The 20,238-nt window shown below is 38.6% G+C and overlaps 1 protein-coding gene across 1 annotated transcript in view; it reads right to left on the bottom strand.

Moving 5' to 3' along the window:
- ADAMTSL3 (ADAMTS like 3) overlaps positions 1-20,238 on the bottom strand; it is a 224,014-nt gene that overhangs the window by 127,598 nt on the left and 76,178 nt on the right. The window contains exons 6-10 of the mRNA XM_017872132.1: positions 19,100-19,238; positions 17,837-17,887; positions 16,341-16,545; positions 11,296-11,443; positions 9,577-9,661 (exon numbers count right to left, since the gene is read on the bottom strand). Of these exons, the coding sequence (XP_017727621.1) occupies positions 9,577-9,661; positions 11,296-11,443; positions 16,341-16,545; positions 17,837-17,887; positions 19,100-19,238 (628 nt within the window). The remainder of the gene's footprint in view (positions 1-9,576; positions 9,662-11,295; positions 11,444-16,340; positions 16,546-17,836; positions 17,888-19,099; positions 19,239-20,238) is intronic.

Below are 20,238 nucleotides of genomic sequence, written 5' to 3'. Positions count from 1 at the left end.
GAAGATCTCAGCTCTACAAATGCATGGAACTGAATTCTGCCAATTATTCAAATAAGCCTGGAGGTGGACTCTTGCCCATAGAAGACTTCAGGCTGACAGACACCTTGATCCTGGCCTACTGGGAACTGGAACAGAGACACCAGCTGAATCTACTGGGCTTCTGACCCACTGAACTGTGGGATAATACATTTGTGTTGTTTTACACCACTAAGATTGTGGTCTTGGCAGCTATGGAAAATGAGTATACCTTGCTAACAAAGCTTTGAGCATAAAGAAAGAATTGTCTAGGTGTCTAGACACAAAAAGTAGTCTCCTATAGGAACAAAAAGACAGGGGTACCTCAGATGCACACAACATTCAAAATCAGGAAAAAATACAGTAAGAGTTTTGAGAGAGAGAGAAAATAGGAGTCGTATGAATAGGAGTCCAGTAAAACTGTTATTCAAATACAAAGGTAATAATTTTCTGTAAAATAAGAACAATAATAGTACCTACCTAATGGGATTGGGTGAGGATTAAATGTAATGATGTCTGAGTTGAAAGCTCAATAAGTACAATAAAATAAAAATAGTAACATCAGACATTCATTGCATTATTATTCATGTGAGACACTGTCTTCAGTGCTTCAAACAAATTGTATCATTTTCTTATAACAACAACCCTATCAGGAAATATTATTATGCCCACTTTACAGATGAGAAAACTGAGGTACAGAGAAGTAATTAAAGGGTATACAACAGCTGCTAGTATTATTCTACACAGCCTCACCTGTATCAGAGGATACAGAAGCACTTAAAGATCATGCAGAATGACAGTATATGAATCCAAAGACAATTTGACAATGCTTTTTTAGATAATTTATGTTTCTATTTCCAGAATGAGGAAACAAAACACAAATATCCAACTGCTAAAATCATTCTTCAGCATGAGAGAAGAAGGTAGCATGTATTAGTGAAAGAAAAACATATCTTGGGACACTTAAACACTGTCAGTAGGAAGGTAAATTAGGACAACCTCCATGGAGATTTCTCAAAGACTTAAAAATAAAAGTGCCAGCCGGGCGCGGTGGCTCACGCCTGTAATCCCAGCACTTTGGGAGGCCAAGGCAGGCAGATCATGAGGTCAGGAGATCGAGACCATCCTGGCTAACACGGTGAAACCCCATCTCTACTAAATACAAAAAAATTAGCCGGTCGTGGTGGCGGGCGCCTATAGTCCCGGCTACTCGGGAGGCTGAGGCAGGTGAATGGCGTGAACCCGGGAGGCAGAGCTGGCAGTGAGCCGAGATCGCACCACTGCACTTCAGTCTGGGTGACAGAGCAAGACTCTGTCTCAAAAAATAAAATAAAATAAAAATAAAAAATAAAAAATAAAATAAAACTGCCCTTTGATCCAGAATGCCACTACTGGGTATTTACTCAAAGGAAAATAAATCATTATATCAAAAATATATCTGCATTTGTATGTTTGTCCAAGCACTATTCACAATAGTAAAGATACAAAATCAACCTAAGTTCTCACCTACAGATAAATGGATAAGGATAAAAAAATACAGCCTATATACACAATAGAATACTATTCAGCCATTAAAAAGAATGAAATCTGGCAGGGCATGGTGACTCACACCTGTAATCCCAGCACTTTGGGAGGTCAAGGTGGGCAGATCACTTGAGGTCAGGAGTTGGAGACCAGCCTGGCCAACATGGTGAAATCCTGTCTCTACTAAAAATCCAAAAAAAAAAATTAGCCAGGTGTGGTGGTGCAGGCCTGCAGTTCTAGCTACTAGGGAGGCTGAGGCAGGAGAACTGCTTGAACCTGGGAGGTGGAGTTGCAGTGAACTGAGATCACACCAGTGCACTCCAGCCTGGGTGACACAGTGAGACTCCATCTCAAAACAAAAAACAAACAACAACAACAACAACAAATGCCAATTTACTCATTTTAAATCTGGAGAAATCAGCAGAAATGGCACCATTCTCAATATTTATGACAAAAATTATATATGTTTGAGTTTGTTAAAAAATGAAATTATAGTAGATAAATCTCCTGCTAATATAGAAAACAAATCAAGTTCATACAGATCATGTAGGAAAACATCAGAAACAAGGAAATATTTAAAATGGAGACCGGAACTATCAGTAATAAAACTCCATTTAAATGGATTAAACTTTCCTTTTAAAAACAGACTCTCTCTCTCTCTTTTTTTTTTTTTCCAGAGACAGGGTCTTGCTGTGTCACCCAGGCTGGAATGCAGTGGTGTGATCATGGCTCAATGCAGCCTTGAACTCTGGGGCTCAATCAAGTGAGCCTCTCACCTCAGCCTCCCTAGTAGCTGGAACTACAGAGGCCTGCCACTGCACCCAGCTGGTAATTTTAAAACCTATAGATAAAACAAATAACACAAAATGACTTCAGACATGTAAAAAGTAAAAGAATAAACAAAATGAGATAAGAAAAATACAAATGAAAATAATAGTGGAAGAGCAAAAAAGCAGGTGTAAATATTAGGAAAGAATAAACATAATAGACAAAATCATCATATTTGAAAATGACACAGCTATGAAAAGTACTAAAATTAACAGAAAAATTTTGGAAAAAACCAAAACAGTTCAATAAAGTAGCCCATAACTCTTGAGTGTGTGTGTGTGTGCGCGCACGTGTGTGTTTGTGTATGTTGCACTACATAAATATACAGATATATATACTAAAATTACCAGTTTTCCCAGAATTCAGCCACACTTACTGTTAGCTGCCAGGCACTATGCTAAGCACATTACATGTATTATTTAATATAATTCTCGCCATGACCTTATGAATAAATATCATTATTTTCCTGATTTTACAGATGAGGAAAACTGAGTTATAAAATACTCAGGGGATTCTAAGCCTAAAGACCTGAATAAATGGAGAGACCACATACCCCTGAATGGCAAGACTCAAAATTACAAAGATGTTTTTTCTCCCCTAATTAATTCAGAAAAAAATGCAGTTCTGAGCCAAACTGCTGAAGCAGTTTTTTTGTGGGGGAAGTTGCAAACAGACAATACAACTCTAAAGTTTTATGTAAGGTTAGCTGAGAACAATCAATAACATTTTTAAAAGGAATAACAATTACAGAGTGCTTGCACAGTTTAATAGAAAAAAGTATTTAAAAGACACAGTAATTCAAATAATATGGTACTGGCACTGGAGTATTATGTGTACAATGATGTCATTTTAAAACCAAAGTGGGTAGTTTACTCAACAGATAGTGCTAGGGCAATTGGTTAATTATTTGGAAAAAATGTAGATTGAGATTACGTATTACATGTGAAAGTAAATTTCCCATGGATCAAAGTTAAGTGCAAAACATGAACCATAAAAAATACTACAAAATAACATTAAAAAAAAGATAATCTCCTGATTTTGATGAATGTATGGGGAAAAAGGCAAGCTGGAGTACTGCTGCTGGCGAGAGAAGCCAGCACTGATTTCTCTCTAAAAGGAAATTTGACAATAGAAATTAAATGCCTATCCCTGGCCCAGAAATTCCATGCCAGAAATTACGTCCAATGAGACAATTAGAGATGTGCAATTTGAAATTCGCTGCAGTTTTGTTTATCATTGTGAATAACTGGAAACAAACTGCAGATCACCAGAGGGATCTTTCAAAAATGTAATTGAGATTATGTCACTTCTCTAGTTAAAATCCTTAAATGGCTCCCACAGCCTGCTGATAAAGTCTAAGCTCCTTAGTGAACCATGAAAGACCCTAAAGACTTGCTGTCTCCTCAAGCTGCATCCTTGCTGCCATTACTGCTCCCCGCCCATCCCCAGCCCCTCAACCCCATCAGATCACCTCAGTAACCTGCGTGGTCTACATGGGCCAGTGAGCCTGCACACAAGCCTCTATTCCAAATACCTGACATGCTACTCTTCTGACGCCGTAGGACACTCTAGGATCTCAGTTCATGTATCATCTATTTCCGGAAACCATCCCTGATCCCAAATAACACCATAATGTAATTATAATGCATTGCAACCTTACAATACCATCATGCAGTCACTCACTTCTCTGTCTACTCCATTAGATAAACCCAAAGATGGGTAAGACTTGAATTCAGGACATCTGACACGAAACTGCAGCTCTTTCTAGTCTTATGTGCCATAGAATCACTATCCACCACTTAATATCTCCAAAACAATTCCTTTGCATTTCTATGCCTCTGTTTCCTCAGCCCAAAATGAAGACAAGAAAAGCACCTCCTCATAGAGTTGTTGTGAGCATTAAACAACTTAATCCACGTAGAACACTCAGAACAAGGTCTGGCACAAAGCACTTCTCAATATTAGTTGTTTTTATCACTGTTGTTGTTAGAAAAACAGATTCCTGAAATGTCACCTAATTTGACTTTAGGAAATACAATCTCCAGAAATGGAGAAGTTAAGACAGCAGTGAAGGAAACATACAAGGTGTGCTAAGTCCATCCTATTTCCTTAGTTTTTGTATATGAAAAACGACAGCGAGGGCAACAAGTCTGCTGAAACAAACGAAGAGGCTCCAGGGAGGAACTTTTAAAACAACCATGAACCAATGAACCATATCAACTGTCAACACATTCCACAGCTGAAAGCTAAGAAAGTCAGTACTGCAGTTCCCTTGGCTTAGATTTATATGCTATAATTTTTATTTTCCTAATTTAAAAAAAAGCAAAAAAGCCCTTTGAACATCCGCTCCCTATGTAAATTCAGAGCTCGAGCCATGGTAAACCACAGAGGCAGAAATATTTATCTCCTCCAGGCCGGCTTGGCAGGCTCTACTGGAGGGATGTAAAATACAGCTGCGTTCACCCTCCCCTTCATTGTCAACAAGCAAGCATCCCCAAACCACAAAAGACAGTGGTAATAAAAGGATGCACTGGAAGCTGAGATATGCTGCGGTTTTGTTTGGAAATCGAGGGAATGAATAGAGTCAGAAGTGGTGGCAGGAAACTATAAAGTTCACACCAGATGGCCAGGACCAGGCCAGAAACTGCCAGGCAGTGTGAATTATGCAGGAAAATTGCAGAGAGACCACAGAGGGAGAGATTGCCGAAGGTGGGAAGAGGCAGCTGCTCAGGCCAGGGAACAGGTGCTGTCTGCTCAGTCTTCAACAAGGGGGAGGAAAGGGTGGTGTCCCTCAGGAGTCAAGTGCCTTTTAGCTTTGCTCTGTGAATATGAGGAGGAAGAAACCGCTAGCAAAGTCAGGTGGGGCTGACAGAAAAGGCAGGCTTGGAATGAATATAGGCCCTGAACCTCACTGTAGCTTCTATGATATCCCCCTTTTCTGTTTTTTTCTTTTTCTTTTTTTTTTTTTAAGGCAGAGTCTCGCTATGTCACCCAGACTGGAGAGTAGTGGCAGGGTCTCAGCTCACTGTAACCTCTGCCTCCAGAGTTCAAGCAATTTTCCTGCCTTAGCCTCCTGAGTAGCTGGGACTACAAGGTGTGTGCCACCACACCTGGCTAATTTTTGTATTTTTAGTAGAGACGGGGTTTTACCATGTTGGCCAGGCTGGTCTCAAACTCCCGAGTTTGGGTGATAAACCCACCTCGGCTTCCCAAAGTGCTGGGATTACAGGCGTGAGCGACTGCGCCCGGCAGATATCCCCCTTTTCTAATTCAATAAAGTAAACAATATTTTCTGAACTTTAAAGGGACTTTAGAGACTATCTGATCCAGTGGTTCCCAAACTTAGATATGCCCACTCCCCTGCCAAAGTTACCTGGGGTGTTTGTTTAAAATGCTGGCGAATGAATGGGCGTGGGGACAGGCGCCTGTAGTCCCAGCTACTCGGGAGGCTGAGGCAGGAGAATGGCGTGAACCCGGGAGGCGGAGCTTGCAGTGAGCCGAGATCGCGCCACTGAACTCCAGCCTGGGCGAGAGAGCGAGACCCCGTCTCGGGGGAAAAAAAAAAATGCTGTCGAATGAAAAAGAGACAGAAAGTAGAATAGAGGTTACCAGAGTCTAGTGGGAGAGAGTAGGGAGTTATTGCTGAAGGTGAGCAGAGCTTATGTTGGGGATGATGAGAAAATTCGAGAGATGGGAGGTGGTGATGGGTGCACAACAATGTGAATGCACTTAACACTACTGAACTGTACACTTCAAAATGGTTAAAACGGTAAGTTTTATGTTGTATATCTCTTACATGATTAAAAAAAAAAAAATCTGGCAGCCGAAAGAAAAAGAAAATGTTGGTGATAGAGCCCCACTCCTACAGTATCTGATGGTATTTTGGTTAATTTTTTTAAAAACTTCTTTTAGAGATACATAATTATGAATGAAATGATGTGCTGTCTGTATTTGCTTCAAAAATGATCAGAGGGTAGTGGCAGTGGTGATGGTTTCAATGAAACAAGAGTGGCCCTGGGTTGATAATTGTTGATACTGGGTTATGAACATGACACAGGGGTTCATTACACTGTTTTCTCCTCTTTTAAATAGGTTTGCAATTTTCTATGATTAAAAAGAAAGTTACAGAAAAAGACTTAACAGGTGGAGGCTATTCCCAACTAAGAGGGGAGTGTGATTAAAGAGAAGGAGGCAAGAGACAGCTTGCTGTGGGCAAGAAACAGCCCGTAAGCCAGTGTGGCTGGAGCATCCCACTCAAGGCAAAAAAAGGAGGTGGCCAGACATAAGGCTGGGGAGCAGGAAAAGTAATACCCTGCCATGTCCCGTTGGGCATATGAACCCACATAAATCTTTGAGTGATGGAGAGACATTTAGATATTCTGAACATTGCAAAGGCAGAATTAGACTTGGCCAGGCGTGGTGGCTCACGCCTGTAATCCCAGCACTTTCTGGGGCTGAGGCAGGTGGATCATGAGCTCAGGAGACCGAGACCATCCTGGCTAACACGGGGAAACCCCGTCTCTACTAAAAATACAAAACATTAGCCTGGCGTGGTGCCACGTGCCTGTAATCGCAGCTACTTGGGAGGCTGAGGCAGGAGAATCGCTTGAACTCAGAAGGCAGAGGTTGCAGTGAGCCGAGATCGTGCCACTGCACTCCAACCTGGGTGACAGAGTGAGACTCTGTCTCAAAAAAAAAAAAAAAAAAAAAAAGGAATTAGACTTGAACCCTACCTAGATAGACTACTCTGGTGGCTGTGTTGTGTAGGGGTGTCCTGGGAATTGACTTCAGGACCTATACAAGGATGGTAGTTTGGATGGAGAGGAGGAGCTGGAACCAAGGAAGATTTTAGTAAATATAGTTGGCACAACTCAGTGGCTAATTACACATCAGGGAAGAATGAGAAGGAGCCAAGAAAGACTCCACGCTTCTAGTTTGGGGAACTGGACGGGCTGCAATCCTATTAACCAAAAGAGGACATACAGAAGGATTATTGACTGTCATCTAACTGTGTTTTGAAAACAAAAGATCTTGGTAGGACCCATCATTCTAGACAGAGGACTCTGTGACCTTCCTTCTGTGACAACTACACACTCTCTCAAGTGTCTCAAACCCTTTTCTTTCTGTAGACTCCTTCCCTTACAGGATTGTAGGTGATCAGAGATGGGAGAAGGTTCCAGCAGCATTTAGCCTAATGCCTTCCTTGTACAGTTGGAAGGTCTACAGATATTAACTGACTTGTGCAAAACCCTATCTTTTTAATTTGTTTAAGATTGCCCTAACTTCAAAATGAAAAACAACAAACACATACACATAGACTTTTCCATCAGCTTGACTACCAATCTTTGCTCCTTCTTTAGTACTCAACTACCCATTGCTCCATTTCCTTCCTTTTTGGAAATTTATTTCTGAAATATCCACAATGTTTTATTCTCTACCCTTTGAATGCTACTACTCTAGAATTCACTGAAAAAGCCTCTCTTGTTAATCAAAGCAGCCTTTTCTCTTTCCTCATGGATTTTCCTTGTCTTTCTGTGAGATATGAATCCTGTTTGCTGCTTGCCTCCTTAAACTCCTTCCTCCTTTGGTCTCTGGAATAATAAGCTTTCCTAGGTCTTACTCCTCCCTCTCTTCACTACTTTACTCCCTCACCATCTTCCTCTTTTGATTCCCCCTCTTCCTCTAAATCTCCAAGCTTCTGTCAGGAGCCCAACACTCTTCTCTTTTTACTCAAATACTGTGAAGCCATTCGCCCTCACACGGTCCACAGTTTCTTCTGTGGTCATAGCTAGCACTGACAGTGGTCCACGTGAAGAACTCTGTGCCTGTCATGAGTGTGATGTGCCAGCTATGTTGGCCCACACCACTTTGCCACATGTGCCTTCTCAGAGAGAAGTAATACCCACACTGCCCTGGGGCTCACCACTGGGCTGGACCACAGTAAAAAGGGAGATTGACAAATGAGAGTGGGTTCTGAAAAGCATAGGAGGTTGGGAAAGGATCTAAAAACAACAGTGCATGAAGCCTGCTGAAAAGGCTAAGAATGATGGACTTGGGAAAGACAAAGCTCTCAGGATCCATGGCAGCTTTTTTCGTATTTGTGAAAATTTATCACATGGGATGGGGCATAGATGTATTTTTTTTTTTTTCTGCTTCAGAGAACACAAATTAGGAGGTCTATTCTGTCTCAACAGAAGAAAAAGATTTTGCAAATAACTTGGGTTGCCCAACACGAGAATGAGGTTTCTCTTAATGCAGTGAACTCTGCATATTGCTGAAGGTGTTGAAGAAGAAATGCCTGCTCCGAGAGGGAAAGTGGCCAGATTACTGCTGAGACCCCTTTTCCTCTGATGCTCCGGGAATCACTCTCTTCATAGACAGCCTGTCAGCACCAAAGACTTAACATGTTTGACATGGAATCAGCCATTCTGTTCAATTACTTGAGTCTATCATTGGTGCTGTTGTTCTTATAGATTCCTGGACTAGAAATCTGAGAGCACCTTTGATTTCTTGCTCTCTTTTTGTTGCTATATAACTGCCTCCAGAATGCTTCTTTGATTTCCTCTTGATTCTTAATTTCCACTGGCACTGTTACAATCCAGATTCATCAAATCACATGCAGATGGTAGTCATTGGATTTTTGAGTTGGAATGAACCCTGGAGAGATCAAGCCCAACCTGCCCCTTTTATAAGTAAGGAGAATAAGAGACAGAAAAATTAGACTTGTCTAAGGTCACATAGTTAGCAGGGGTGGTTCTAAGCTCCAATACTCTAGTACCTTGTTCTTTCCATTTCCCTATGATCACTCAAGCAACTAATGCATTCCAACTTAATTGATTTTATAGAGATTGACCATGACTTACCCATGGAATGATTGGTTTATTTGTACGATATTATGATGGTTCATGGTCAAATCACATGCGTTAAAACCTAGAAATTATCCCCAGTCTCTTAAGTATAACAGACCACTGGATCTGCTTTGAGTTAAGTAACACTGTTCTTTTCTGTGCTGCTCAGAGAAACTGCCAAAGGAGGACTGCTGAATTGTGAAATAAAGAAAAATTCTAGCCAGCTCAAGCTCTCTCTAGTCTGTAAATCCAGGTCATTCAGATATTAAATGTATCACTGTACTCCAATGAGTACAAAAATTACATATATCATGTTAACTGGCTATGCCCTGATTATTCCCATAAAGGGTCCTGCACTCACGTTGGTTCTTCTGTTGCTATTCTGGTCTCTTCTAGTTCTTGTGCTTGTTTCAGCCAAGGCAATTTTGCTTCCACTGGACTTTTTTCTAAGAAAAAGAGAACATAAACAATAAGCTTAAATACTATTAATCATTAAGGAGTTGGATATATGATCATATTGGCTGAAGATTTCATTTATAAAGAGGTCATGTTTTTCAAATGCAAGTTGAGTTCCTTAGTAAAATACATTAGGTGGCTGCTGGAATGAATTAAACATTTCTGCTGTATTTTTTAAAATTAATACATTATTAAAAAGCAACCAAAATGATCACATGATACAGTTGAATATGCTGTCAAAGTTAACATAAAAATGCCTTTTATAAATCAATACCAATTTCTGTTGTTCATAAATTGAAGCTCTTACTTCAACCATATCAGCTTGCTATCTTTGGTTACATTTTATTTTTGCCCATGGAATGCAAACATTAATAGAGAAAGACAAATAACATGAAAGTTAAGAAAGTTGGGAGGGATGAAAGAGTCTGTGTTATAGTTTACTCAAACTTTTACTGTTGTTGTAGTTGTTGAGGGAGATGATTACCAATTACATCTGGCATGGAAAAACAAACTGTTGCCCCTTTCTGTCCTTTGAAGCCTCCTTGATGTGAAGAAAGGAATAATTTATCTATGAAGTGAGAAATAAAAATAACTTTGGGGTTCTTCAAGGAAACTGTGGACACAATGAAAGTGGCTATGAAAGTATCGTAAGTGCAGAAAGAAGGAGAAAAGACTTCACTGATGGAGTTATGTAGTCAATGTCTGCACCTGTCATGGTAACTAGTGATTTTCTGCAAGATAGACATACTGAAAATATTTACTGAATGGCTAATTATGAGGCTCTTTGTATGAATAATGAACTCAAAAATAACAAAAGAGAGTTTTACCATCCTCTCTCAAATACTAAGGAGGAGTCCTTCTTACTAATAGTTGGGAATAATCTTTTCTCCAATTTCAAGATGGAAGATACTTTTCATGAGGATGATTAATGTTAAAGAACATGGAAATAATTATGTACAGAGAAGATCATATATCAGAGAAATGATGCCAAATCCTCCTATCCATCGATGCTACCCATTTCTGCTCTTTCATGTAGAACAAATGTGACCTACTGGAGAGATTATAAATGCATCCATAGATCTCCACTGGGAACTGGAAGTTTTCATTCATTCCATGCATCAGTACACACGATAAAGATGACATCATTCCTCCCTCAAAAATCTTACACTCCAGTGGAGAGGTAGCTACAAAGAACGAGAATCTTGAGAAAAGAATAATTTCCTCCTCCTCCTCTACTTCTTCCTCTTTTTCTTGCTCTTCTTTCTCTTCCTCCTTCTACTTTTCCTTCCCCTCCTTTTTTAATCTCCCCTCTGCCATTCTCCTTCTTTTTCTTCAAGGGAGAGACTGCATTTAATTTTCTTATGTCCACCAAGAAATGCTAGTATAAAACTAGATAAATAGGAGCTACTCCATCTGTACGGAATCAACAGGAGCTCAGTTTTCCCTCAAGATGAATAATTCACGTATATCTAACTTCTTTATCTAGATGGGAAGGTCTATTGCAATCTGTCGGTAAAACAATTTTTATAAGAAAGTAGTAAGTTGAAAGGGAAATGCTACAATATTGGAATGGGAGCTGGAAAATACCATTTGATTTGAATTTACAATGCACCACAGACTTTACCTTTTGGTTTATAACACGGGATGGGAATGACACATTCTTCTTTGATGTGTAATTTCAGTTGTGGATTGCAGCCCCCAACGTGCTCTCCACGGTGGTTAATACACAGAACAACCCGGTACCGTAACCCTCGGCCACAAGTCACTGTGCACTTCAAAGAAGAAAAGAGAAGCCAATGCATTATTTTTAAGAGAACCACAAAGGCAATATTTTATCATATGCAAAGGAAAGCCATTAAACTACATAAATATTAAACACAAAAGACTTTTAGACAAATATGATGTAAGGAAGGGTACCGAGGCTAATTTTCTGTGATGCTTGTATTTCAGGGCCTCTCTTTTGTACAACCTTGTTCTACTTCTCAATTGAAAAAGTATTTAAGGTGTGATCATAGTTCAAGAAAATTAAAAATGCCCTGAAATCTTACGCTCAAACATCAAAGAAACTTGTTACAAGTTTTCTCAAGTTTGATTAAAAGTTTACATGACCCTACCCAAAATAATTTTTGAAGATGAATGAAACCTTTCTGAACTGTCAATAAAAATATAATAAAATTCTGATGAATTATGCCAGAAGATTATTTTTTCTATTCTGACTATAGAAGTCAGTCTTGCAAAACTGCTATCATATAATGAAGCCATCAAAGATAATTCAGCCAAACACTATAGAAAAAAATACTACAGATATATCCTGATACATCTATAACTATAACTGCCTGCAGTTAAAGTTAATAAAACATGCTATGTTTTCTGAATTTTTTTGCAGCATTTTTTTTCTTGGATTATTTGTTTATGATTTGAAAGTTACTCTTGCCTATGAGTGGAATGTTTTCATGTCATATAAAAATCTAGAATAGCTTTTCATTTATCTGTGTTATGGTTTGGCTCTGTGTCCCCACCCAAATCTCATCTTGAATTGTAATCCCCATAATCCCCACTTATCGTGGGAGGGACCTGAGAAGGGGTGATGGGATCATGGGGTCAGTTTTCCCCATGCTGGTCTCATGATAGTGAGTTCTCATAAGATCTGCCGGTTTTATAAAGGGCTCTTCCCCCTTCATGCTCTCTCTCCCTCTCCAGTGCTGCCTTGTGAAGGAGGTACTTACTTCTCCTTCACCTTCCACCATCATTGTAAGTTTCCTGAGGCCTCCCCAGACATGTGGAACTGTGAGTCAATTAAACCTCCTTCATTTATAAATTAACCAGTCTCTGGTAGTATCTGTATAGCAGTGTGAGAATGGACTAATATAATCTGCATATGGGGGAGTATATATATGTATGCATTTAAAAAATTGATAGACTATATTTTTTGAGGACTGTATTGGGTTTACAGAAATATTGAGCAGACAGTACAGAAAGCCCCAATATTCCCCTTCACCCCTTTTCCCCCCTATGATTTTCCCTATTATTAATGTCTTGCTTTAGTGTGATGCCATTGTTACAGCTGAGGAACCCATATTAATACTTCATTATTAACATAACTAATACATAACTTAATATATAATTATTAAATATTATCAAGTCCAGAGTTCACAATTAGTTGTTGTCAGCTTTTTAAAATTTGTAGCTTCTTATAATTTCCTTTCTTATTCTAAATAAACATTCTCTTCAATACTCAATATTTGTGTTTTATATTCTTGTTTTTGAGGAGTCCCCTCAAATCTGTACAAGCTTCAGACCCCACCAATTCTGGATCTACCCCAGGGAGGGGCTGAGAGTTCTTGATTGCCTTTGGTTACCTGCTATGGGACAGGCACCTCATTCATTTGTTATCTCATGAATCCTCCTGACCCACTTCTAGGTCAGTAGCTTCAGGCTTATTGAACAGATAAGCAAATGGCCCACCATCTAAGGATCTTGCTCAAGGTCACACAGTTCCTAACAGGCAGAGTGGAATTCCCTCCCAGAGCCATCTACTGCCAAAGCCATGGCCAAGTCACTGCTTTAAGGAGCTTGAAAATTATTTTCTGACCCCCTAAGCAACTTTGTGCCTGGGTATCCCTGGGGACAAGTTTCAAAGACATGTTTTGAGGATATGGAGGCTTTTCTCAGTGTACGCACATTAGGCAGAATATTGGGAAATCTCTCTAGTTCATGATGCCACTCTTGAAACCAGTGAACAAATACTTTAATGAGTTCAGTGGAGTTTGAGATTACCCTGTTTTTGGAAAATTGACTCACCTACCCCCTAATTTATCAATTCGAGATATATATAATATTGAGTGGCTGTTTTAGCCAAGAAAGAAAAAATTTCACCCAAAGAGAAAGAAAACAGTACAAGATATAACTATATTACAACTGGTTAATCGAAAGGAGCATCCTCTCCTTTTAAACCACCCTTCTGGGAAGCCAGACACTTCCCCCAATGGCATTGTCAGTGTTTACAACAGTTCCAGAACTCCTCTGTGGAGCTGCATATGTCCTCAATGATGGAAAATCCTCATCACTGAGAATATCTTTGATTTTTGAAAAAAGTGAAAAGTATTAAGGGTGAAGTATGGTGCATGAGAAGAGCTAGTTAACATCCTCTATTCTGATAATACATGTAATGATAAAGTCATGATATTTATGGGGATAGAGGGTGATATAAAAGCTCTAAAGCCAACATAAAACATATGACTAGGACTTATGAGAGCTGAAAACAAGCTCTGCAGTTGTAGAAATAATGTTAATTTGGGGCTGAGAAAGTTAGAGTCCCTAATGTCTCAATAACAAATCCTTTTGCAGCTGAGATGATATTCTTTGTTTTCAACAAAATAGAAGACTTAAATTGCCAGCAGACAGATCCTTAAAAATAATTTTTGATGATAGACCATCACATGAATTTTGGCACATAACTCAATAGTTCAAAGAACTGAACAACCTTGCTAAAATAAAATCCTTCCGTCCCAGTCTATTGATTTATGTGAACAGGCTTTCCCAGTGTATACGTGCAAAGCCAAACAAAACAAAGTAAGAAACTAATAGTAAAAATTAATAATAAAATCATTGCTGAACATGGCTCATTCTGGTGATGGACTATTTTTTAAGCTCCACTTATCTTCTATAAAGACATATTAATGCATCTACATGATGAACTAAGTGTGTATTCAAATGAAAATGTAGTTTTCTGTTTATTCTTATTTTACCAAACTTTGAAATATATATATAGTATAATAATATATATGTTATTTGACCGTGTAAAATTAACTCAATTCAGAGGAATATTTTAAATACTTAGGGCCTTATGGCCACAGGAAAGTAAAATAAATTAATTTCAATGATCATATATATTTTCTTGGAGAGAAGTAGAATACTGTAATTTAAAAAAGACTTTGAAGCATAAAAATACATTATATTAGAATAAAATTCTGTGGGGAAAGTAGATTGCAAATGTGAGTTCAAAGGGAAAAATATGCACAACATCCAAATTGTTAAAGAAGAGCTCGTTCCTGTATTTTTTAAATGAAAGATGGCAAAGACAGAAATTATCATGGCATTTAAATTCCACTAGACAGATTTTTTTGAATGCTACAACATTCTTATTGTAAAATGTCAACATTCACAACATGTTGAAATGATATTCTTTGTAATTATTTAAACTTGTGATAGGAAATTTCAAATGTCAACCTAAATATATGTGAAGAAATATGAAATTCTCTAATCTTCTTTTTAGGGAGTATGTGACCAAATATTAATTGATAACTTCTTTCCTAGCAAGTTTGAATAAAGTTCTACAGGGTAATGATGTTTAGTCTGGGGATATCAGAAAAAGATTGATATGGTCTTCACCTGACACTCATTTATCCTTCAAGTTCAAGTGCTACCTCCTTTCTGAAGCTTTCCTGACACCTTCAGGTGGAGTGAATCATTCCACCTTGTGCCTCTGAAGTACTGGGCACATGATACTACTTATGCACGATACTATACTGTATCACAACTTTGTTTGCATGAATGTCCATGCAACTAGATTCTAAGCTTTTGGGTGGTAGGAGCAAGTTGTATTTACTTCTTAGCACGGTAGCTGAAACATTGAATAAATACATGAATAGATATATTAATGCATGTATATGATGAACTAAGTGTGTGGGGAGATCACTTAAGAAAGCTGGAGAAACTTGAGTCAATTACATCTCACTCTGCAGAAAATTAAAGGATTAAAATTAAATTATTAAATACCAATGTCTGCATTTTTCATCTTTGACTAATCCAGCTGCATTTTATTTGTTCTGGAGGCTTACTCAGTCATCTCTTTAGAAAGTGAAAACTACGCTAATTTGACATGACCCTTGTTATACCTCCGGGGTATTTACCTTCTTCTCTTTTCTTTTATATACAACTTGACCCCACGGATGATTTCTAAATAGGCTGCCCGCCTCTGGTCTTTCTCAATGTTAGGCTATCTTGCCTCAGTTACTTAAAATATATTATGTCTTCACAAAAATTGTGAAGCTTCTTAGTAGCTGCTGGATCAAGGACACACGCTTTCATGTCATGTCAGCATTTCCAACTTAATCTTTCAGTTCTCAGTAACATAGCTCATCTCTTCAAATCTTCAACTTCAAGTCACTTCTTGTCATTACTGCCTTTGCTCAGCCATCTCTGTTTGGCCATCTCCCTAACACTAACCCTAACCCAGTGATGCTTCTCAGGTTCTTGCTTGTTTACATTTGTCAAAGAATTCAAAGAATTTAAATTTTAATTCTTGCTTGTTTAAATTCTTCAAAGATGGGTTAAGCACCACAGGGGCAACAAATACTTCCTGACTGACTCTGCTTCAACATTCATTCTTTATAGATTTGTTCTTTACAGTACTTAATATTAATTATGCTGGTAATTATATGGAAATATTATTATTAATGTCCTTAATGTTAATTATTTTACCTATGATGATGCTTGCGGTCTTTCTTACCTTGTCCTCCAACTGTCTTCCTAAGCTCTTTGGAGTAGGAACCGTGCTCTTTTACCACTTTTTTTGGTCTCCATGCTGTCTAGTACCATGGTGGGCATATAGAAAATATCCCTTAAAATATGAGAATTAATTAAAAGTGGCATACTCTCAAATCTTACCTGAGACCACTCCATAGCAATCCACTTGGGGCAATCAAACAGATTACAAGTTTGCATAACCTTGGGTTTGGGTGCATACATGCACTTCCATTCTTCCACCTGCAATATCTCTCCATGCATGGATTCCTCTACACACACAAAGCTCCGTCTCTGAATCCCTCCTCCACAAGACACGGAACATGCAGTCCAAGGATTATGTTCCCAGCTCAAAAGCAAACAAATAAAATTATATTATTTATTTGTTGTTTGTTTGTTTCAAGTTTGCAAAGATGGTGGCAAAAAATATGGCCTAAAGGTATCAGTTGTGGTTCAGCTGAATGAGCCTGGGACTGTGAGTCATAAGACTTTACTTTTTTTTTTGAGACAGAGTCTTGCTCTGTCACCCAGGCTGGAGTGCAGTGGCACAATCTCAGCTCACTGCAACCTCCACCCCCCAGGTTCAAGCAGTTCTCCTGCCTCAGCCTCCCTAGTTGCTGGGATTACAGGCGTGCGCCACCATGCCCGGCTAATTTTTGTATTTTTAGTAGAGACAGGGGTTCACCATGTTGGCCAGGCTAATCTAGAACTCCTGACCTCATGATCTGCCTGCCTCAGCCTCCCAAAGTGCTGGGATTACAGGCGTGAGCCACCATGCCCGGCCTTTTTAAAATTTTAATTAATTTTTTTTTTTAAGATGGAATCTCTTTCTGTCACCCAGGCTGGAGCGCAGTGGCAAGATCATGGCTCACTGCAACCTCTGCCTCCCGTGTTCAAGTAATTCTTCTGCTTCAGCCTCCCAAGTAGCTGGGATTATAGGCACCTGCCACCACGCCCAGCTAATTTTTGTATGTTTTAGTAATTTTGTATGTTGGCCAGGCTGGCCTTGAACTCCTGACCTCAAGTGATCCACCCACCTTAGCCTCCCAAAGTGCTGGGATTACAGGCATGTGCCACCACACCCGGCCAAGACTTTATTCTTAACTGCCACACACAATCTCTAGTCACAAGGTACTTAGCTCCTCACATCTGGGGTTTTTGTCAACTGGGAATAATATACCTTCCCTATTTAACCTTCATAAGACCATTGTGAAAATTAAATCAATTAAAATATATAGTGTGGCTGCATCTTCAAACTGCCTCTAAACCGTAAAATACTAATGGACAATATTATTAGAGAATCACAGAACCTCAGAGTCAGGAAGGACCAACTACTCATCTTGGTTTAAAAGGGGATTAAAATTTCTGATTAATTGCAACACTTGAGCTTCTGCTATGATACTCAGTTGTCCAAGACAGGCTTGACAGCTCTAGCGATAGGGAACATCATCTTTTGAGGCCGCCTATTCCATCTAATTGTTAGAAAGATTTTTCCTATTATTGAGTTGAAGTCTGTTTTCCCTTAGCTCTATAAAGTATCTAATATCTAACCCTCAGACATTCTAGGCTATTGCTACAGATGCTACAATTCCTAGCAAACTACTTAAATTGCAAAAAGGAAAAGGAAACATATAACTCACCGAGGAAGAGGTTGGAAGTGGTCGTAGGGCATTATCTCTTTAAATCCATCACTACAAATGAAATCATTGTGAGAATATAATTTCTATAATAAATTAACACATTTATTAATTGACTAATATAATATTTGACATCCCAAGAGACACAGCTCTTTCAAATTGGAAACTAAAAATGTCAAGTGTTATCAACCACTTTCAAAAATTCAGCCACTGTCTCTTTAATTGTCAAGAATATCTACGACACAAATTCTCCAGTTCTATTTGAAAATATAGAAAACTAAACTAGCAGTATATTAATTAAAGGAAAAAAGTACCTTGCAATTTAGATAAATTTATTCCTTTTTATAATCATTACTCTCTTAATATATCAGTGATATTAACACACTGTCATATTAGTAGGATCTTCAAAAACCACTTTATTTCACAGAATTTGTCCTTTGAAATGTCTCTATTAATAATTACATTCAACTAGGCTTATAGGAAATGGGCAGTTTAGTAACAGGAAATGAAATCCACTGAGAACGCTTCCTTTTCCACTTGCACACTTCTTCCTAAGCCAGCTGGCAGATATCTGGAGGATTCTGGGACTTGATATTGTGCTGTTATTTTAAGGTATTGTAGTAAGCCAGGAAACTTCCCCAGGCAATCCAAGTCAGCAGGTACTAAATTATGCAATAGGATAGTTTACGCATAGCTTTTTTTGCTTTGGCATTAAAACTTTTTACTTCCTTGCACAATGCATTATTTATACTGAATTTAATGTGAACACTTCAAAAGCCAAAACATGATAATGGGTGACCTAGTTTAAAAGCTAAAATGGTGAGTGGAAGATATTTATGATTGGCAGATGGACTAGACATTGTACTTGGATGAAGAGAGCAGGAGATGTTCAAAAAGTTCATTATAAAAAAAACTTAGGAACACATAGCCTACAACAAGAGAAAGCTAGACTGACAAGAGAAAGCTAGACTTGTTTTGTCACAGTTTAGAGATAACAAAAAGCAAAAGAAATGAGGCAGATTGCCTTTCTATATCTTGAACAAATGTACTGAAATGCTGCCAGTGTATAGCAATTCTAATCCGGACACTCATTAGGAATGTATCCTAATTCCTATGCACCACAGTTACAAATGTGAATGTAGGCACCTGCCACCAGTAGAGAAAGTCAGGAAATGGAAATGTATTGCCCTGCAAAGACTGCTCAGTCTCAGTTGAAGCTGACTTGTTTCTTTATGAAGTAAAAAGGGTGTGGACAATGACACAAACCTTGATGGGCAGGGATCCATGCTGCATTCCTTCAGTTTTGGTTTTGGTTTTACATTTTCAGGGTAGTAGTGACAATAATGGTCAGGAACTACCCTCTTCAAGCGGATATCCACACATTCAGCAGAATTGAGCTGATAACCTAAAGTGTTAGAAAAGGAAAGTCTGAATATTGCATCCGTTTCATTTTTACTTGGCAGAGTTATCACTTGCCACACACTTTTTTTTTTTCCTCTTTAAGAAACTTAACTCAGTGGTTCTCAACCCTGGCTCTATAACAGAACCACATGGGAGCTTTTAATATACTCTAATGCCCAGGTTCCTTCACGGTCCAATTAAGTCAGAAGCCCTGTCTCTGGGATCCAGGAAAACAGTACCTTTTAAAAAAGGTTTTCAGGTCCTTCTCAGATGACTAAAATGCGCGGCCAAAATTGAGAACGACAATTAGTATCGACTGCAGTACTCTCAGCACTTCTAACTAAAAAATTACAATAGTCTCCTCTCAAGAACTGTTTGCAGCCCAGGTGCAGGTGAGTTATTCGTTCTCCTCAGTTCATTGTCTTTTCTCCTCATTGTCATCATGGCACTGTGCAAGGCCCTTCTCTCATTTCCATATAATCTTTCTTCTTCCCTTATTGACACTCCCATTCCAATCCCCGCAACACACCTATTTTGATTTGTTGTTGATATGTCCTTAAATATGCAACTGTCTTATGTAATGCTGTTGTTTTGTGTGTTTGTTTTAACTTAATAAATGATAATGTGTTTTAAATCTTGTTCCATTTTCCATTTTTCTCCTTCAACATCATGTTTTTGAGAACTACCCTTGCACTGGGTGATTGCTGGGTTGAATATTTCTTTCATAACATCTTGGGATGCCACAGGCACCTGCAATACCAATAAGCTTTCCAAATGGGGAATTAAGCATTGTCTATACAAAAAGGAACAAAATCCATCTCCCCATGTCACTCCCCAGCCCTCGTCTCACAAGCCTTCGAACTGAAGGAACAAAGACTTATTCCTATTTAATCTGTAGAGTTTCTGAGGAAAGTGAACATTGCAAATAGATGAGTGCTATAAATTTAAAAAGCAAGTCACAAAATGATGCTTCTATTTCCTTTTTTTTTTTTTTTTTTTTTTTT

This window comes from Rhinopithecus bieti, unplaced genomic scaffold, assembly GCF_001698545.2.
Source record: "Rhinopithecus bieti isolate Rb0 unplaced genomic scaffold, ASM169854v2 scaffold_7045, whole genome shotgun sequence".
NCBI classification, from domain to species: Eukaryota; Metazoa; Chordata; class Mammalia; order Primates; family Cercopithecidae; genus Rhinopithecus; species Rhinopithecus bieti.
The sequence above is the reverse complement of the archived record's forward strand: the minus strand, read 5'-3'. Positions and strand labels throughout refer to the sequence as shown.